The following is a 21,207-nucleotide window of genomic DNA, read 5'->3' on the forward strand; positions in this document are numbered from 1 at the left end:
TTGTTATAAGTAAATAATGAGAAAAAAATAGCTTTTACTTCTTCTGTTTTATTTCAGTACGAAGGTAAATACCAGCATTTTACACTAAATGCATGAAAAAAATGCACTTACCTAAATTTGCATTTAATAGCTCCTGCTACTAAACATGTTATTTAGTTATAAATGGTAAAGTTTAATTAGCTTTCCTTGTAGTAGCTACACTATTAAAATACTGCTTAATGTATACATTTGAATATCCGTAACAATACTTGAATACTAATCTAATAAGGATAGCTTCTTTTACACAACTAATACGCTTTCCTTTCCTGTGTTATTTGGTGATATTTTGTTGATAATAATTTGTATTTTTATCCATAAACTCTTCCTCCATCCATCCACTTTTCATTTAAATTCTCCAAGTTCTTTAAATTCATATTTTCTCACTGTTTTTCTCCAGACAGTGGTTTCTTTCAGTGTGCCGCGACAGAGATATGTGACGAAATGTCCAGAGAAAGGAAATTTTGCACTATAAAACCGTCATTTGTAACATATCAGTGTCAAAAACAAACAAACAAACAAACACCTCATGCTGGTGTTATACTGGTATGAAACTCTTTCTCTATCATGGGACTGGGGTACTAAACCTGGCATATGTCTCTCCACTATAAGTGCAGTGTTTTATATTCAAATGATCTTTCTTACCTACATAATAGAAAGAAAATATCTACCTTAGCTACCTGAAAATGTTATAACTTACTTACATGGAAGCTGTAAGGGAAAATTTATATTATAAGAAACAAGTAGTAATACAGAAGCATGAGAAGTTTATGATTAGGTACCACAGTTATTTGACATCTGAACTAATTACACTCCAAAGTATGATTTCACAAACAGTGCATTAACTGAAAAACAAAAACAAACAAACAGAAAAAACAACTTTATCATTTAGTTAGTAACTATTTTGGTAATCATTTTCTGATATTTGAACATTTTATGTTTAAATGTGTGGGCTTGCTGGCATTTCACTGTAATTATTTAAACAAGCAGTAGATGATATTTTGTCCAAATATTGGACATAAATTACACCCTTTCTAAAATAATAGAAGATTTTCTGTCTCAATCACCAGTGCAATGGCAAGAATACTTGCACGACTGATAACACAGGTTATTGCTGTGTGATATTGGTGCTTTTTGACTTAAAGACTGAATGAGAAACACATGGAAAGGATTAAAATGTAATCATTTTTTATCACAGCTTACACACATATATATAAAAAGCAATTATATCCCATGACATATAATTGTTCTTACATTATTCTCTTTTTAATTACTATTGTTTATATGAATGTAATGGTAAAATACATGCCTCCAGTATCATGCCTTTGCCATAACAATATAAAATATTTCACAGACACACACAACACACACACTCTTCCCTGTACACTTTCTCTTATTTACTAATAATGCAATTTTTTAAAATGATCTGCTTTTATTATAAAATGTTCACATTTTGGATTGTTTGTAATTGTCATCGTAGCTTTCAGCTGAGTCTCTCCTGACCATCTCGATCTCTGCCTTCTGTTGCTTGTCTTTATCATCTTCATCGTCATCAACCTTTTTCCTAAACTGGACCTCAATCTCTGAAGGGTCAATATAAGTGTAGAAATACGCCATAATGGAAAAGATTATGCACACTAAAACTAAGAGAGACGCAAAAAGGACGTACTCTGCCCACTGTGGAAGAAGAGGAGAGAGACAGGGGGACAAATACAAATACAACGTTAGCTTTTTTGCACATGCATGGCTTCTGTATGTTTGATATGTGCTGCATTTTTTTCTTACTTTGTTGGGAAGTTTTGCAATCTCAGCCACAATCAGGACTATGAAGTTACCAACAGCAACTGTAAACAACCAGCCGGCTTGCAGCACCGCTTTCATGTTACTAGGTGCCTAAAGTCACAAAAAAGGGACCCAAAATGACAAAAGTCATGGAGAAAGAAACTATTTCATAGACTAATTGACTTGTCATTTTCTATAAATGTACCTGTGAGTAAGAGAACTCCAGACCAGTAACTGAAAACATCACTTCACCAGCAGTTATGAAGAAGTACTGTGGGATCTGCAGGGCCATGTGAACTGAGTTGGGTTCTATGTCCTCTACCACAGTAATAGAGTCCTGACACTGGAATAAATACATGGAAATGTTTCATTTTTACATGTGAAAATCCCCAAGTTAAGCACAATAACACCAATATTTCCATTATTTGTCTGTTTGTTCATTTGGTGCTCTTTTCTCTTTGCTCTTTCTTTCTTTCTTCTTTGGATGATCAAAATTCATGATATTAAAATCATTTGGAAGACTTACATTTGGTCCAAAGACAAAAGTGCTGGGTATGAAGAAAGTGTATGAACTTCCAAATCCAAAGTCCTTAATGTATTCGCATGACTGTGAACCACTCGACAAGGAGAATTTGTTCCTGATCATTAGAAAAGAAAATATTGCTAAGAAACTGTAGTACTGTTTGCATAAATTATTGCTGTGTAAAAACAGCAAATTAGTTAAAGTAGAAACATAATCCTTACTCTCCATTCTTTATTTTGGAATAATTGGAGTAATAAAATGGCTCAATTAGTCCCAAGTCCACTGCAGAAGTGGTCACGTTCACAGGCATGTTCATTCCATTTACAAATCTGAAATATTTACATAGTGAGCAACATCATTACAACCATTTTTTAAAATGAAGTAAAATCAGTGTATGCAGTTCCTAGCATTTTCAGTGATTTATTTAGCAGGTAAAGATTATGATTGTAACTAGAGATGGACCGATATTTCGTATCGGTCCGATACTGACGTAAATTACTGGATCGGATATCGGAGGGAAATAAAAAATATAATCCGATCCATTAAATATCAAAAAAGCACCTCACAAAACTTGCGACATGGCGTAACTCGGCTCATAACCGTAGCACTTCGGAGCAGTATGCATCACGTGATAGAGCAGCTGTGTGTATTTGTAGCCTCGTTAGCAATCTGGCATTTCATCTCTGAGGAAGTTATCCCAGAGAGAAGTAAAGCAAGTGTGTAAGTTCATCTCTGAATGTTTGTAAAGCATTCCCACGTTAAGCTTAACAACCGATATATGGAGCGACTGCCTCTCTCTCCTGCTGCTACTTCAATCATGAAAATTTCCCCTTGTGGGACTAATAAAGGTATATCAATCAATCAATGAAACTGATCAGTGATCAGCTGATCGGCTTTTCTGTCGCGAGTCCGTCTCTCTTGGTTGTTTATTGCCCACTTCGCGCCAGAAAGAGGAAACCAGCGGCTGAACAACAGCAGCACGTTTAACCTTGATAAGCTGTTGTTAGAATTTATTTAATATTACTTTCTACACCAGGATCCTTTTCTATGCAGCTGACGGCTGGTAACTGTGCAGGGGCGGATCTAGCAACGTTTAGCCAGGGGGGCCGATAGGGCATTAAGAAGGAAAAGGGGGGCACAAAGGCATACTTTTCTTTCTTATTCTCATTAAAAATATCTAGCTTTTAATAAATAATTATCCGAATCTTACACCCAAAGTTTTAATCTGATGTAAAATGTATAGAAGTCCATTACTGTATATAGTAACTATTAAGTCTAATATACCCTAGTAAGCTATAGTACTTTTTCCTTTGGGAAGATACCATCTGTGCAGTCTGCAATTCTGTTGAAGAAAGATGTTGAATCTATTTAATTATTCTTGAAAAATAATTTATTTCCGTGCATTTTTTTTTCACACTGCATCAAATTAAAGTTGATTACGTCGATTAAGCATCATGAGGTGGAGGGTGGGTGGTTCCCTATTTTTTTTTTTTTTTGCTGGGAGTTTTAGAACCCTATTAGTTAGGTTGCTGACTCTTTAAAATACCAGAATAGGGAGGATGGAGCAGGTTTAAGTTTATTAGATTGATAAGTATTGCTGAACTATGAAATATTTTGGGTGCAGTGTATTTTTTGCATACAGGTATAACAGAATAGCTTTAGTGTTTTTTTTGTTTTTTTTAACTTGAGTATGAACTTATACAAAAAGCAGCAAGATATTAAAAAAAACAGTTTTATTGATTAAAAAACACTATATCGGATTCATATCGGTATTGGAAGATATCCAAATTTATGATATCGGTATCTGTATCGGACATAAAAAAGTGGTATCGTGCCATCTCTAATTGTAACTACTATGATTTTCCGACTTGATAAAAGGTTAAAACAATTTAAATTTCACTTACCGGATTTCATTGTTACCTTGTTCTGGCTTGGAAGTCAAGTCCTTAGTCTGTGAAAATATAACATTGCATACTTAATAATTTAACAATTAAAAGTCCTCTTGTGTGTCTTTGAATTCATTATTACTCACCAGAAGCCATTCATCACTAATAACTGAGGGAATAAGAAGAGTTTGTCTGGATTTCTTCTCCAAGAAGATGATTTGTGTCATCTCAGGGCTGCCAACTGAAACAATGATTTGCTCTGTTTCAAATGTGAAGTATTTGTCACTGGCCTGGAAAACCGAGAAAGTGTTTAAGAAGGTCAAACAGTGGTAATCATTTGTACATAAACACCTTTTCATGTCATTTTCAATTCGTTAATAGGCCGCATAGTGTTATAAATAAGACGACATACCTGAGCTGCATTAAGAGTCAGCGACTCATTGCCCGTCAGGTTGACTGTGACTGCACTGCTGCCCATGTTAAGTAATTTCAACTGACTCTGGGAGGCAGATGGAAACACTGGCAATGTTTTCTGAAAAACAAGGAATAAGTGTTTGTTTTTCTCAAAGAGTCAATAAAATGAAGTGAATTAAGATTTTGCTTATTTTACAACACATATCTTTTTCTACTCACATCAATTTCAACCTGGACCAAAGCAGCACAGACAAAAGCCATAGCAGCCAGGAACATCCCCACTGTCATTCTTTTTAGTGGTCTGTTGGATTAACATGAAGTTTGTTACTAATTTGTGATTTTATATTTAAAAAAAAGTTTATTTTAAATGAAAAGAATAGTTTTCTTTTAAAGTCATCTAATATCTGAAAATTCAACATTAACATGAAAGTTTGGGGTTTTTTTCAGATTGTGTCGAAATAGAAACAGGTGTGCAAACTCTTCCTTTCATTGTCTTACTTTTTTGTTGAAAAGCAACATGATTCATACAGCTCCTAAGGCTCAATGTTAATGAAATTACTGCTAACAGTGAGTTAGCTTAACACAGTCATTTTCAGCATAGGAGTTTGAATCACATCTCAAAACAGTCTAAAAAGCATTTTAGCATTAGACCACTGTTATTAGGCCAAAAGAGATTCTGGACAGAACACCTGACGTTTCAGAAAGGTCAGTTATTATTCAGTGAGTCATGAATGATTAAACTATGGACATTTTTGTATTTGCAACATCTATAAAATCAGAGGCTGTGTAGAAGTTATGGGGCAGCAGAGCTATGCTAACGAGGACACACCCCCTGCTAGCTTCCAGATGTGGAATTAACTGTAATTTCATCATCGACCATTTGATGAAAAATATTAAATTGAGCTAAACTATAATGATGAACTTTGATAGCAAATCAAAACTGTCACAGTAAAGGTCTTTTAATAACCCTTTGAAGTTACTCATTAATGTTATGGGGTTATGAAACATGTAAACCACAGATACTGAATGTAGTTCATTGTTATTTCTGACTTACGTAAAGTTAAAGCCACATTTCTTGATCAGAGGGTAGATTACGCTGTCCATAATAGGTACCAGAGTCAGGATCAAGATGGGGTTGAAAGTCTTTTAAAAAATATGAACTGCATCGTTAGTATCCTCTTAATAAAATGTAGTATGTCATTTTAACTTAAGTTGCTTTAACTTACCTGCATTTGATCAGGCTGTATAACAAGTTGCCCCTGCAGACATAAGGAAAATATTATAACATGAACACACTGAATTGGTGAATTATTATGATAACTTTTAGCTGCTATTTTTTACCAAACTTACAAAGTATCCATTCATTGTGGTAGCTTGCAGCGTCCATCTGGATCCCTTTAAATTAGACGACAATTTTAATTTCCACGTAGCAGCAAGTGATTTAAATGAAAGCCATTTAAATGAAAAAAAAAAAATACTGTACCTTTTGGTCAAATAGGGTCCAGAACATTGGCAGTGGGATATATAAAAAGAGGACTTTCAGCACCATTTTGATTTGAGCAATCAGGAGTTTCTACAAAACAGGCAGACTGAATGTAAACAAAACAACATTCTTGTTATAAGACATTAGAGACATATATGAAATGAAACTTACATCATATTTTTCCTCTGCCCAGTCCATCCAGTGCTGTCTCTTGGGGTACTGTTTGCTCCTGTGCCTGTAGCGGTTTTTAATGGCAAACTGAGAGAAGAGCAAAGAGTAATAATGGTTTTAGAAACACTGATTTTTAGAGTAGCATTTATGGCTAATTATTTGAATGCAGAAAATGCTTATATAAATGACTTACCCCAATACATTTACACACATCCAGCATTATGTTCCCCTCCGGTTCAGCTTTGTAGTACATACCACTCCCGACAATAAACACCACTGTTAGGGAACATTACGGGCAAATCATTAGTTTCAGAATACAGTTTATTTACCCACACTTTACATTTTGCTTCGTGTTTTGAATTAGTGTCCTAATAATTTAGACATACCGAGTGCAACCACCATTAATGCTGCGGGGACACCGAACGCCAGAGAATAACATTTCTGCTGACTGTAGATGCCGCACTCCTGACCTGCAGATAGAGGCAAACAACTTTCATTCAACTACACCTTCAACTAAAGTCAAGCACTTTTTCCTGCATGATTATTAGACTGTTATTGCTGTCATTCCTGCATGTTTATAGCACTTGAAATTGATATTTTACTTTATATGCCTACCTCTCAGGATTGGAGTGATAATGGTTGACAGGAGACTCCCACCATTGATACATAGGTAGAATACAGAGAAGAAAGTTCTCCTTTGCTTATCCTGTGTAGAAAGACAAGTCAGTAATGTGTTTTGCAAACAGTACAAATACTAAAGTGATAAATATCTATGTAAACCGCTGCCTTGTCGGTGTATGTCTTTGAAAAGGTGGTCGAGTTGTATTAAACTCATAATATAAAAGGGTTACAGCATAGCTATATAAGTGGTAATGCTAGCCTTCTGGTCAGATGTTCCACCATTTAAATATTAAATAACAACTATTAGTTAAACTCATGGTTCTCTAAAGGTTACATGGGTACAAGACTGAGGAAAATGAACAATTTGGTAACTATAGTAACTTAACCACCAATTTAGGATTGCACTCCTCTAACAACATCAAACACCTGTTTAGCCAAGAATATAGATCTCTAACATTACTCACACTACACTTGGCTGCGTTATACTGGTGGTTCAATCCGGTGTGTCCCACTTATAAAGCTTGAATACATTCACTTCCTAATTACTATAATTTTTAGCTTTTCTATCATATCATGTATCATAAAATAGTTCACGTTTAATTTTAGATTTATTCCATATTTTGATGAACAGCACGTTATACGGATATGACGTGCTTTTGTCTTTCCCTCAGATTTTTTTTCTTATTTTTAAACTGTAATGTTCACAACCCAGAGACAAAGGTTTCTTGGACTTTACAGACAGATTTCCTAGACCCCTTCTTCAGGAGCCACATATGTAGTAGTGCTACCCATCGTTGACCACCATCACCTCAAATTTGACATAATACTCATAATTCCCATCAACCACATCTTTAATTTGTGTTTGGCGTGAATGTAGAAAATGTTAGCATGCTAACAGGTGAAATAAGAACATAGTAATAGGTATACCTGTTCGTCAATTTTAGAATTGTCATCGTGAGAAAGTGAGTGATGACTTTGCAATTTATCTGAGCTCATTTTTATTATCACAGAATTTGATAATGGAGAGTTGCATAGAAACCAGGGGGAACAAGGGGATATATTACATGCAATAAAATACTTGAACTATGGATGCTGAAATTACACGTTCAACCACATGCCAGAGGTTAAACATTAGAAGAAGACTCAGCCAAAGAAAGTATTTTGAGAAAGTTAACAGTCTAACCTGGTGCTCACTAAATTGGTCTCCACCAAAGGCAGCCACACAGGGTTTAATGCCACCAGTGCCCAGAGCAATGAGGAAGAGACCCACCATGGACAGCACACTGAATGTGAGGAAGAAGAAGTGAATGAGCATGATGCATTGTAGAAATATATGGTGGAAACTGTGACTCTGTGAGTTATTTATAACTCCAGATTAAAAGATACCCACACATGAAAGGTCATGTTGTCTGGTGTCCCATCTCTGTTTGAGTCGGTAATGTCATGAACTGCACTGACAGCCATCGCAACCTGTCCAATCGTATAGACAATGGACAAGTAGATGATAGTCCTGAGTGAGGAAGATTGAAAAACAGAGCAGTGAGAAAGTACACATGTACGTTCCTTAAGTAAAGGCTCCACTCCCCTTTACAAATGAACATTCTGCATTTAATTATGAGCATTTTATTAATTAGAAGACTAATACAAATTTTGTACTATTATGTGTAAAAGTATCCAGTTAAATGACCTTTGTCTGTCGTATTATTGCACAGTTATCAGTATCTGTGAATATGTTCAAGTTCCCTTGGTGCAAAAAGAGGGAGGTCAGGTAAGTGCTGTCGCTATACTTATTTAGATTCTGCCACAATAACAAGGCCACAAGAAATAATATGATGATTAATGTCTTCATGCATTAAAGAGGAACTTGATCTTGCCACTCACTTGAACTTTCCCAGCCAGGAGTCAGCCACAATGGCCCCAAGGATAGGGGTCAAGTAGCAGAGAGCCACAAAAGTGTGGTAGATGGAAGTGGCCAAGTCTTCATCCCACTGCAAGAAGTACTTAAAGTACAACACCAGCACAGCTGCGGACAGGCAGGGAAAAGAGGCCTTCTTATTTAAAATCAAATGTACAGTGCTATGCTCAGATGTACCTCTTATCTTAGTCTATTAGCAACGTCAGAGCATTATTTATGGCACAAGTTTTGATGTTTCCTTAAATTATGCTAATAAGCAGGACTGTTGTAGTTCATGCAATAGTGTTATCCTCCAAAACAATCAAATAAAGGGTTGGTTTAAGCACCAAAATCAGAGGGTTAAGTAGGCTACTTAGTAATTTAAGTGTCAGTGTTCACTGTCATGGCTACATTATTCATGGTTCCTGGATGAAATGTTCTCACCTCGCATTCCATAGTAGGAGAACCTTTCGCAGAACTCATTCACAACAATGAAGAAGATACTGAGTGGGTAGCCACACACATCTTTGCTCTGGTGGGTGGTGAAAAAGTAAAAGGATGAACAGCACACCAAAATAAAAGCGTACAAAACGAAAACTAAAACAAAAAAATACTTGGACCTGCATAATGCTGAATCGACGGTGTTGAGGAGTACCCAGAGAGTTTGTGGAATCAGTACAATTATTCTAGCCAACTGTTTACAACTGGTTAACAGTAGTTACTACTAGGCACTACTAGGTAGCTTAACTTGATATCTTGGCACAATTTACTAATAGATTTGAATGTATCGCTGCAAAATAAATAAGAAGAAATTTGCTGATCAAATCAATATAGTAGAATAAAAAATACAATGATTGCAGATAAACACTGAAATGCTTAAAGTACAAGATAAATTTCTCAAAATGTAGCGCGTAATTGCATAAATATAGAAGAAGAATGAATAGCAAAGTATAGCGTATGCAACGTAGAAGCATAAATAACTTTAGTGCTGAACTGAGGTTCTTACAGAGGTACTATCATTTAGTTAATAAAAATATATCTTTATAGCTTTATTGGTATTTATTGCAGCAATAATACAGAGTTGGTGTATAAAGTGTAGACTTCTTTGTTCTTATGTAGTTCTGTTATGTTGTTGTTTTTTGTTGTTTTTTTATGTGTATGAAAAAACAACAACCGTACTTTACCTTTCCGTTACCTTTCCCTTGTTTCTTGGGATCTTCGTTGTCTATGCAAAAATGGATGTAATTATTATTGTGATTAAAACAGAAATAAGAGACTAATATACAGGCCTACCAACTTCCTCAGTGTTATATAAAAAAAAGCATTTATCTGTCAATGATTCATTGTGTGCAGTAAACATTAAGAGAGTGATAGATGTGTAGATAGATACTTTATTGATCCCACAAAGAATATTGTTGTGTTACAGTAGCAGGATAAAGAATAAAAATAGTACAGTCTATTAAAAAAAAAAAAAACAGTGCAGTTTTTAAAAAAAAGTGTCACTGGCGCCTGGTAAATATAGGTACACAACGGTGATAGAAAAAAAAACAAAGAAAAGAAAAACTGTAAAAATAAGACTGAAACTGTGTAAGACAGTAGTGCAAATAGCATTAATAAATAAATCTGAGATCCTAATATGTTTGGGATCTTTGGCCTGACAGGTGTGTTCACCTGTTACAGAATGAAGAGTTTAAGTTTTTAAGTTAAGAACATGGAACTTGTTTTCTTTCTGTTAACTTCTCCCTCTGTGCATATTTTCATGTTGTTCAGCAGAATATTTGTGGTCTTCATTAAAATGAAAGAGCACATAATAATGCATTTCTTTTAGTCTTACCTGTCATGATGTGAAGCTATCACCTGCTTTCTGCTATAGCATAAAATCCCTTTAAGCTTGCTGCAGGGAGCAGATCATTTAGCTTTCTCTGGTCACTAGTGGGAGTGGGACTGTTTCCTGTAATATTGCTTTTTATTAACCCTTGCAGCGCCGTAGCTCCGCAAACGCACATAACGCACACTGCGTAGGGCACCAAATGGCCGGTAGGGCACCAAAAAAATCAGGGTCGTAAAAAAAAAATAAAGTAAACCATATTAATACTATAAATATCATATGCATTAATATGGTTAAACAATACAAAAGCAACATAAAACAATTTTCCCGAGAAAAGGGGTGAATCTGCTTTGTGCCCTGTCTCCAGTCTCCTCCTGGTGCCCCCCCCTCCCTCCCCCCTCCCAGTGGTCTGTTCTATAATGCCTCAATTCGGTATTGGTAAACACCTGTTTGAACATGGCCTCGAAACGGCAACAGGAGTCGGGAGCGGAGAAAAGAAAGAAGAAGAGGAAGCGTGATGAAACTCAGGCGTCGCTTGCCGGTAAGGCAATGTTTAAATAATAACAATAAAAAAAGTTCATTATTGTAGCCCTTGCTTGCACGCTCATGTCTGTCAACTCTGTGATAGCTCCTGTTAGCAGTGTTCATACTGTGTTAACAAATGTTGCAAATGATTGATGTTGGGTAGTTTGTTTACGTTGTGGATATGAATATAGAATGGACTACTAAAAGCAACTCATCATGGTCACTCAATTGACGGTTTTCAGATAACGTTAGCAATCGTGAGACTAGCATTTCCCTCCTCAGGTTGCTAGCTGGCTAACGTCATGCATGCTACTGATTAACCTTAACTTTGGGATAGGTCAGTGATGCAGTCAAGTATTATTATCAGATTAGACAAGATTACTTTGTATGTTGCTGCATTTCAGGATATCTATAAAGACGCATATCTTATTTATGCGGCATAAATAAGATATAGGTTTCATATTACAGTGTAATATGAAACCTATATCTTCCAGTAATATAGATTTCCTACTTGCGCATTTATATCAAATTATGTACAGCATGTTTATATTGCCATTTGCCATTATGAAAATCTATACATGTAAAATATAGTTAGTAATTTTTAAATGTACCAGTGACTTACTTAATTTATTAGTCTTATAATGCAATTTTTCGTAGGCCTACTGTAGATTCAAAATTGTATTTCTGTAAAATCCCTGAATATTTTCTCTTGTATGCAGGGTCAATGCTTAAATATGTTCAAGGAGGATCTCAAGGACAGGATGAACCATCCAGTAGTAGTGCCATCCCTGGACATCAACCACCAGCCATTGTAGACCCTGCAACAATCCCTAGCCAAGAAGAACAAGAACCATCAACCACCAGTTCAGGTACAGTTCCATACACAAGTACCACTGAGAGTCCTGTCACTGAGAGACTATCAGAAAGTGACACTGTGGAGACATGTGTGCCCCCTTCAACCGATCCTGCTCTTTGGCCAGCTCACATTGTAGATGCTGATCGTGTTGAAATTGTGCGGAGAGGTCCTTTTAATGTCAGCTCTGATTTTAATTTTCCAAAGGGGCCTGAGTATTTATTTGTAACAGTATTTTTAACCTCCTTTAACCTTATTTATTTGTTTAACTGTCATGTTTGTTGTTATTTAATTAAACAAATTCCACTGAGAAATTCAAAAGTATTAATGTTTTCTTCTTTTTTTTTTAAGTGGCGGGGGGCACCATAAAGCATTTGTGCTTAGGGCACCCAAATGGCTAGCAACGGCCCTGAACCCTTGATCAGCTTTTCGCACTGCTGACTGTGTTATTTTTATGATGGGTGGGAACATGAGATATGGGAGATAGGGAGTCAGCAATGATCCCTGAGAATAATACGGTTTATTTTCCACTTATTTCACAAGTAAGCCAAGTGTGAGAATACCACAAAATGAACCAAGTAAAACAAAGAAGGACCTATGGATGCAAATGCAGAGAAATGAGTGTATTTTATTTAAAAGCATTAGGAAATGTCTTTGTTTACAGCAGAACAGTGACTTGTGTTAAATAAAGTTAAAAAACAAACAAACATTTCTGCCCAAATAAAAGACAATTTCTGGAACATAAAATGATAAAATTTTCATATTACTTGCACAGTAGGCGTCCTTTCCCCACACCTCATCGCTTTGGCAAGAAGGTGAACGTAATCTTTACAGTGTATGAGCCGCACACAGCAAGATACTTTGCAAATATTGCACACACTCCTTGTTTTATATACACATTAATACACAACTTGGAATATACCTTTTTGTATGCAATGGCTTTAAATACTTTAAAACTCTCCCATTCTAAGACATCAAAGTGATTTAAGGTTGAACGCTAATGTTACATCGTAGCAGGCCCTTATTCCAAAATTGCATTTTTCTAGAAATATACCTTCATGTACAGGGAGAGGAGCGTTGATGTATGCAGCATATACCATTAATCAAGACATCAATACAGTGGCTTATAAAAGTGAAATATTGTCCATAAAAAAACATTGTGAAACATTATCAAAATAAACAAAAATGGACTGTTGGGAGAGTGTAGGTGTAATGTAGTGACATGCATATTAAAAAAAATCCCAACAGGAATGTTTTTAAAGAAAACACTGCTCAGTCTTTTCAGGTGGAAACAGGTAAGGACAAGACAGGTTATGTCTTATCAAGCATCACGTCATCATAAAGGAGGAACAAAGTCCGTGTCCTGTCATCTCTGCTGCACAGAGTCTCATCTTTGTCCTCCCCCGACCTCCATCACACAGCCACCATGCCCCCTTATCCATGTTAAACAGGTCCAGTGCCTTGCTCATATTGGTCTTCAGTGGGCAGACAGAAAATAGAAAAATGAGACTTGTCTGTTTTTCCCATCAGTTTCTTTCTAGGCTGAGAAGCAGGATTAAGTTCTGGAGTGATAATATGGCATCACTGGCATGCCTGCGTTGGCAAGCTTAGGCAGCTCTGAGTTTCACCCAGGCTGACATCAAACCACAGAGGATGAGCTGGGAATGCCCTGGATGGTGGCACTGGTTGGTGTGCCACTGATGGCATTAAAGATGTGAAGCGAGTCTGGGAGAACGCTTTTCATGCCATCCTCCACTGGAATGATCTGGAAAGAAAAGAGTGTGTAGGGAAGAACAGACAGTCTTAGCAAACAGTCACTGCAAGTGAATCTCATTTTTAACATTGCTTTAGTTAGCTTTCTTGCTAAAAGTTGATGAGGACACTGATACTACTCTCATGTATATATGCAAAAATATAAAGCTACGGATGGAACACAGCTAGCTTAGCTAGGCAAACAGACTCGAAACAAGAGGAAACAGCAACTTCTGTCTAAATGGTAACAAAAACTGTCAGTCAGCACTTCTAATGAACTAATTAACATGTCAGGCTATTAGTTGGCTTTGAACAGAGCCAGGCAACCAGTTTTTCCTCCCTTTTGAGGTTTTGTCTCAGGTTAAGCTAACTAGCTTGCTGTAGCTGTATATTAACCAAGCATTTAAAGACATATAAAGCTAATTTAAAGCAAAGGTATTAAAGTATTTCCAATCAGGCAGGTTAACACATACATGAAACCAAAAACAGCTAGGTAAAAACAATCAATCCACAAAACACACGAAAAAAAAAAAAAAAAAATCTGAAAGCAGAAGATAAATTTGTGCATGTATTTATGTACTTAAACAAATAATGTAAATTGATGTTACAAAGCACACACATTCTGAATCTGATCCACACACATTCTGTTAATTCACACTCAAATACATGTAATGTACATGCATATACATGATACATACTGCACACGTGCAAGACAATAACTCAGCAAGGCAAAACAGAAAAAAAAAGCCCATATGTGATTGTTGGTGTAGCCAGACGCTGGAACAAGTATGTTTAGAATAGGAATGTTTTAAGTTTTGATTTTGGAAATTGCTGCAATAGAGTTGAAATAATTGAATGTTAATGGCTTCAGTCTTTGCAAAGGGCACTTTTCACAATTTCCCGGTGAGCTGACTAAAACAATCATGTGACTGTTAATGTAATTAGCGTCACATATGTAAGAATATTTTATATGTGGCTAATTTCAAATTTATTGCAGGGATGTAAAGATAAGTCAGTGACCTGCTGAGATAGATTTTTAAGGTCAAGAGATGGACCTCTAGCTTTAAAAAAATTCGAATGATATTATTAAGAAACATTTGGCAAATTAGAATTGAGGACAAGGACTTAATAATGTTTGAGTCTGTTTTATAGTCTCAAATGTAATGTGTACACCAATTCCACCTCAAGCTACTTTGTATCATCAGGTGTTCTGGTTTGGAAACAAACTAAAATCCTAAAGTTGTCAGACATCTGACGGAACCAACAATTATCAACTGTCTTTATTGCACACTTATTCTTCTTTCATTACCATCATATCTGCTCATGTCAGCACAAAGAGAAAACAGAGAGTGATGTTATCAAAGAGCCCATTATCACTTAATCAATCATATAATAAATGACACACCGTCTACCTGCCAAAACCCTAATTCAGAGTCAGATTACAGGTATAGCATTAGCAACGCTCAATGTAATTACGCTATTACTTGGGCTGAGCAACAGCTCATGTACTTACTTGTTCGTGCATGATGATGGACAGCTCTCTGGCTAGTTCTCTGTAGTTGGCCTTCATCTCATCGTGGTACTCCTGCTGGTCCTCTTTGATCAGTCGTTCATTAATGCCCAAACCGTGGCCACACGCATCCACAAAATGCCTGATCGCAAAAACAGTGTTAAAATCTGCTAAAGGGAGATCTGATCAATCTTTGCACACAAACACACACACACACACACACACACACACTCATGTTTTCATGTCTTTGTGAGGACATCTAATTGACATAATGCTTTGCCTAGCTGCTTACCCTAACCCCAACCATCAAAAATGAATGCCTAACCTTAACCCTAAACCTAACCATAACCTAATTGTAACCCTGACACTAAAACCACATTGAGCCTCAAAAATGCCTTCAAACTTGTGGGGACGGGAATTTTGTCCCTATAAGGGCTGTTGGTCCCCACAAAGATATGCAAACGTGGTACTCACACCCACACGTAAGTCAGCGACATCTCACCTGAAGACCTCTTTCAACTGTTTCACCTTGTTATCAGGATATTTCTTGGCACATGTATCATCGAGAAAAGCTCTGGCATACGCAAGAGGTCCTGCATTTACCTGAGGGCGGATGTGATAGATTTTTTTTTGTGAGAATTGTATGTCAGGTTTGTATTGTGTCGCTTTTACGTTTCACAGAACTTTAAAGCAAGCACCTGGACGCTGATGCTGCCCTGCAGTTTGAGCTGCAGACGGATCATGTCCACCTCGCTGGAGGAGCAGAGCTGTTTGATCTCAGCCACCTTCTTGCTCATCTCGTCGATGGCAACCTCGATGGGGCTCAGATCAGTATGGTGTTGATACATCACTGCGATCCGTTTCTTTACATACGGAAAACAATGAGTGGCTGGATGAGAGAAAACACAATGAGGTTAGTGGTGAATAGCGAACAGACAGATTTTCTTAGTTTTGCAACTCGGGATCTGTACAGCCTGTGAAAGCCGCCACATAATAAAGATAAGAAGACGTGCTTGAACTTTTGAATCTTTTGCACTGTAAACGAATAAAACCCATGATTAGGATTACGAAATGTCCATGACAAAACAGCTGACATGCTCAAAATCTAATCAAGATCTTCATTCATCCACAGTGACTAAAATAAATGGACAAAATTACGTGTGCAGTGAACAGTTCAAGGCAGACTTGCTCTTTTGTGCTGCCCAAAAAAACCACAACCCGCTCCCCCCAAAATAGGAGGAGGCAGCCAATATAACATTCTAACATTTAGGATATAAAGGGATTAAGTAGACTTTAAACAGAAAAGAGCAGTTGAAGTCTGATAATGGGTTTATCCTGTATTTATCAGATCACTGTATTTTGAAAACACTGATGTTTATCCAGGCAAGAGACATCTAACAAGACACAACCTGAAGACTGAAAGTCAGGGCAGTTTGACTGAATCCATGTTCCACTACAACATAAATATAAGTAGTGTATTTACTGGTAAGTATAGTCCTGCGTTTGCACTGCTCCTCCACACCGCCTTGCTTTTTGCCCGAAATGGTGAAAGGCATCTCAAACACAAATCGACGGATGTTGTGGCTCTTTTCAAAGTCCGTTTTCCTGTCGACCAGCTCCTTCTCCTCCAGGTATGGAGTCACGTGTGTCACTTGGATGTACGCGTACTTTGAGTCCAGGTCCTTGGGGTTGATCTGCAGAGAATGCATGAGTTTTAAAACGGTATCAGCCTGTGCAAAACAAATAAATAACTAAAAATAAACGATAAATTAACAAAAGTCTCACCCGCCCAGAGTCCTGAATCATCTTCACATTCTCCTGACCAAACTTATCAGAGTATAACTTGAGGAGCCGCTGAGAAATCTCTGAAAGAGGCGTGAATTTGGGTTCTTTGTAGATATACTCCTTCCCATCTTCATCTTCAAAGAAGCCCTAAAAAAATAAACGAGGAAAAAACCCATATAAGATACTTTCAAATTGTCAGACTAAATGAAAACGTAGGGTTTTATCTAATAGATAATACCACATCAAACCATTCATGGGTTGTGAGTGGGAGTCATTTCAGTCAAGACAATTTTTTTAAAGATATGAGAATTTGGCCGACTCCAAACTATCCACAACCGTCTATTAAACATTTAAGCACAGAGACCAAAACTACAAAAAAGCCAGTCTCAGGTCGTTGATGTGAGACACGCCAAAGCACCGACATGGGTACATGAATTTCACACAGTCAGTGCATGTTAGTTATTTGTCTTGAATGTAAATGGGAATGGGAATGCCAGTGAGATTTATTAGCCCTTCAGCTGTTTAAGATTAGGATAGCACTAAAGCTGGAAAATAGGAGGAATTAAAGGGCTAGAAGATAAGCAATGCACGTGAAACAGCACTGACTGCATTAGCAAAGGAGCACAACACAGCCTAAAACGTCACTGCAGTTCCAACTGAAAGGTTGGCTTTCATATTGATTTACCTCAGCCTCTGAGTCAGTAAACTGGTACTGCTACAGGGGTGTGGACAACACACACACACATAAAAACAAATGAAATTACTGTTATACCAGAAACCTATACTGTGAAGAAAGTTAATACCATCTATTTCTAAAAACATCTCAAAGATAGAAGCAACCACACCCAACAAATTCATTAATAAACCTTAAAATAACAGTCATTACTAAAACTTAGCAAACTAAAGCATAAACACTTAATGAGTAAATGAGTGCCATGCAAAACATTCTCCCAAACGGAAGCAGCAGCGCTGTTTGCCTGCTACTGTAGCTTGAAGCAACAAACTATGGCTGAGAAGTGCAATGAATTGAAGCAACACCAACGTCACACACAGACTCAGGCCGCTCACAAGGGCTCACGGGGTCTACTGCATAACTTACCGCTGCCTTCAAAGAGGATTAAAAAGAAGCAGAGAGGTGTATTAGAGCGGGTCTGAAAACACCACAGCATGTGGTCATGCTCGTCAGCATAATAATCGTAACAAAAAAAACCCCCAAAACAAAACTAAACTTAACCTCCTCAGCAGCTGCCGTGCTTCATACAGATATTAGAAGGATTTCTTTAGTGAAATCAAGTGTGAATGAGTTTAAGCTAGTTGAACTCACCTGGCCAAAGAAAGCCACTCTGAAGTACGTGCCCAGCATCCTCTTCCCAGTATGCATGACCTCCGTCACCTTGCTGTACGCTCGATGCAGCGTGTCATACAGGTGAGCCAGTTTCTGTGCAGAGTCAGGGAACTTGATCAGGATTTAAAGATGCTTATGCTGCACGCTTAGCCTGAATTGAACAGAACTGTTGCGGGGGGAATAAAACACCCGACAAATAGAGTTTGTACCTCAAAGTCCCTCCGCTTCTCATAAATGGGGATAATGAGCTTGTAGATGTCAGAGATGAGCTCGTAACGCTCCGCTTTCCACAGCCCATCTGCGCACTCCTCCAGAAGCTCCATTAAGACGTCCTGAGGGATGAGCACAACAGAGATGGAGAGCTGCTGGTGTACAGTGCAAAAGAAACACAGCTCGCAGCGTGTCAGCAGCTCATTTTATCACAATTAAAATGCACCAATTTTAGACACATACTGAAAGAAAACAGTCGCCTTCTTTCATTTATTCTTTCTTATAAAAGAAAAATAGAAATAGTAGCAGCTTTTGATGTGACTAAATCTGCTTTCCTCCAGCAAATGTGATTTCTTTTTTTTTTTTTTTTCCATTTTTAGCACAAATGATCCGAGTACTTCATTAAAGTGGACGTCTTGCATTCCGACGTCCTCCATCATTGCGGCTTCTTCGTCGATGTTTGGAGTCACAACGCGAAACGCCGAGCAGCCCTGCTTGAACATGCCTGCAAACACCGAAAGATCAGACATTATTTTATTTTTTTTAAACCAACAGGGCTGCTATCTGGTAAGCAGGAGAAACATTTCCATCACAGAATACTGAAGTACCTTTTCTCCGCAGGTATTCTGCCACGAGTGCTGCAACGTGAACATAGCACATGGCTGCCTGCAAACGGCAAAAACAAGTCGGGTCAGATAAGCGTGGGTAGATAACAGCTCCGATTATGCTGCAAATCGGTATCGCTAGAAAAAGCAGCACACAGTAAACAGGGCAGTTTGCAGCACTTGATGGTGGGCCTCGCTGCACGCCACACTGGCACTGGTGCTTTGATGCAAAGTAAATACAGTCTCTATCTGATGTTTAAGATTGTTGGGCCCAACATCAGACACAGAAATCAAAACCAGTGCCATTCAGCCACACAGACTTTCACCACAAACCTCTGACAGGTCTCCATTCTTCACATGGATTCGGGCCATGCTGTCAAGCCAGGTCTTGCGCAGCTCAGGTGTGCTGGCATAAGACTTTGCGAGACTGTACTGCAGGTCCACCAGCATCTCTGGATCTCTCTCATGCTCCTTCATCTGTGCTGTGGCCATCAACACTGTTCTGATGCGTTTAGTCAGGTCTTTCACATCTGATGGGAAAGCTGTGTTCTGTTGAAGATGACGCACTAATGTGAGCTACGTCATCGTTCGCTTCGTTTAGGCAATTTATTCATTAAGTTCAGGCATAGTTTTCAAATGGCCTCTTTAAGTGGAACCAGGACGAACCTGTTGCACGTGTGTTCCTCACCTTGATAGTTTTATCACTGTTAGCACAGTTGTTGATAATTGACAGAGACTGCTGGAAGCGAGTACTTCCTATACCAATGACATCTGCTATCAGCTGACTGACAGCAATCACAACCTAAAGAAAAAGAAAGGTCAACAGTTCAAAAGAGGAATGAAAATGCTGGTGGTCTCTAGAATCCCAGAAAATTTGGGTTAAGGCAGGTAGATATTAAAGTTTTACTGTGGTGACAACTATCTCACCTGTAAATGTGTCCGGACGAAGGACTTGCGACCAGTGTAGTCAAAGTTGCTCTTCATGAGAAAATAGAGCAGATGGGCTGCGTCGCTGCGAATGGAGCTCAGCTTGGAGTTGCAACATTTCAATATCTCATAGCAGAAAGCAGCACACATGTCTGCACGCCCTTCAAAAAACGTGCACGGGAACTAAGGGGTCAAGAAGACAAATCAGTCAGCGGCTTACGTGGTCATCTCATGGGTTAACAGACAGAGAAAAATGATTAAATAAGGCGAGTAAGTCCTTCATACCTTGTAAATAAAGGTGCGCAGTGAAGTGAAGACCTGCTTGAGGGCCGTTTCTGACTGATTGATCCGCAGGAAGCAGAGGTGGACATCAAACACCTTCTTCATCAGTGGACTGTGGCCGTGGTCAGCACACAACTGTGTCTGTGGTATAAGAGAGGATCATCGGATTTAAAAATAAGCCCTTATTTCACAATAATGGGGCAGAACAAGGTTAATTAAGTAAATACACAAAATACAGTGAATTTGTTTGGTACCTTAAAACTCATGATGAAGATGCTGAGTGTGTCCAGGACGGTCAAGCAGACTTCAGTGGCGATGTTGGCCTCCAGCAATGACTGATTTAACACGTCAGCATCCGAGTGACTGTAGGCTACAAAGACAAGAAAAGGCTGTAGTTCTTTCAATCACCACCAGTACACTCAATGTAAAACCTCTCCTTTGTTATATATTGTCATATCTCTCAAAAATGTAGCGTTAGAGGCAAAGCCGCTGCATGAAAGTTTGAGTTTCATTCCAAACTGAGGCCAAAATTATCTGACAAACTAAAGCATTTCATGGAAAAATTGTCACAAGCTGGCGAGGCATTTTTTTCTTGATGATTTTATTTGAGTGTCAACATTTGAACTTGTTTTTTTTATATAAAGGAAATTCATGCATTCTTTTCCTGGAACATTTTGGAAAATTTTGGAATAAAACCCTTCATAATTCACGAGGACTGCTTTCACAAAGCGAAATGTAAAAATGTAAAGTTGAGAGCAGAAGATGAGCTGGGTAA

The 21,207-nt window shown here is 37.8% G+C and overlaps 2 protein-coding genes and 1 long non-coding RNA gene across 15 annotated transcripts in view; 1 reads left to right on the top strand and 2 right to left on the bottom strand.

Moving 5' to 3' along the window:
- Positions 1-783: 783 nt before the first annotated feature.
- Positions 784-10,783, bottom strand: slc15a1a (solute carrier family 15 member 1a). The gene is made up of 23 exons (XM_005452882.2): positions 10,645-10,783; positions 9,995-10,035; positions 9,255-9,342; positions 8,798-8,939; positions 8,307-8,426; positions 8,100-8,199; positions 6,911-7,001; positions 6,682-6,765; positions 6,489-6,571; positions 6,296-6,382; positions 6,125-6,214; positions 5,992-6,036; positions 5,868-5,900; positions 5,696-5,784; positions 4,861-4,942; positions 4,640-4,759; positions 4,374-4,517; positions 4,246-4,292; positions 2,563-2,670; positions 2,345-2,456; positions 2,024-2,161; positions 1,822-1,929; positions 784-1,713 (listed from the first exon to the last, which is right to left on the bottom strand). The coding sequence occupies exons 1-23, from the start codon at positions 10,649-10,651 to the stop codon at positions 1,483-1,485; spliced, it is 2,190 nt and encodes a 729-aa protein (XP_005452939.2). The 5' UTR covers positions 10,652-10,783; the 3' UTR covers positions 784-1,482.
- A 108-nt stretch (positions 10,784-10,891) lies between these two features.
- LOC112844235 (uncharacterized) lies at positions 10,892-12,035 on the top strand. Its single transcript, XR_003216976.1, has 2 exons — positions 10,892-11,179; positions 11,883-12,035. It is a non-coding gene; the product is annotated as an uncharacterized LOC112844235 (long non-coding RNA).
- Positions 12,036-12,428: 393 nt separating this feature from the next.
- Positions 12,429-21,207, bottom strand: part of LOC100691189 (dedicator of cytokinesis protein 9) — a 72,858-nt gene continuing 64,079 nt past the window's right edge. For 6 of the 13 annotated variants that reach the window (XM_025904123.1, XM_013272617.3, XM_025904121.1 and 3 more), the window contains 17 exons: positions 20,687-20,802; positions 20,436-20,573; positions 20,151-20,333; positions 19,912-20,025; positions 19,557-19,772; positions 19,227-19,284; positions 19,017-19,123; positions 18,618-18,740; positions 18,388-18,501; positions 18,163-18,168; positions 17,749-17,778; positions 17,064-17,210; positions 16,762-16,972; positions 15,977-16,167; positions 15,781-15,881; positions 15,282-15,420; positions 12,429-13,781 (listed from right to left, as the gene is read on the bottom strand). In XM_025904123.1, coding sequence (XP_025759908.1) covers positions 13,656-13,781; positions 15,282-15,420; positions 15,781-15,881; positions 15,977-16,167; positions 16,762-16,972; positions 17,064-17,210; positions 17,749-17,778; positions 18,163-18,168; positions 18,388-18,501; positions 18,618-18,740; positions 19,017-19,123; positions 19,227-19,284; positions 19,557-19,772; positions 19,912-20,025; positions 20,151-20,333; positions 20,436-20,573; positions 20,687-20,802 — 2,120 coding nt within the window. In that variant the 3' untranslated portion in view covers positions 12,429-13,655. Of the gene's footprint in view, positions 13,782-15,077; positions 15,086-15,281; positions 15,421-15,780; positions 15,882-15,976; positions 16,168-16,761; positions 16,973-17,063; positions 17,211-17,748; positions 17,779-18,162; positions 18,169-18,387; positions 18,502-18,617; positions 18,741-19,016; positions 19,124-19,226; positions 19,285-19,556; positions 19,773-19,911; positions 20,026-20,150; positions 20,334-20,435; positions 20,574-20,686; positions 20,803-21,207 lie in introns of those variants that run through there. The other 7 variants (XM_025904122.1, XM_019352711.2, XM_013272620.3 and 4 more) reach the window with 5 other exon arrangements.

The sequence above is a fragment of the Oreochromis niloticus genome, linkage group LG16 (assembly GCF_001858045.2).
Source record: "Oreochromis niloticus isolate F11D_XX linkage group LG16, O_niloticus_UMD_NMBU, whole genome shotgun sequence".
In the NCBI taxonomy this organism is placed as follows: domain Eukaryota; kingdom Metazoa; phylum Chordata; class Actinopteri; order Cichliformes; family Cichlidae; genus Oreochromis; species Oreochromis niloticus.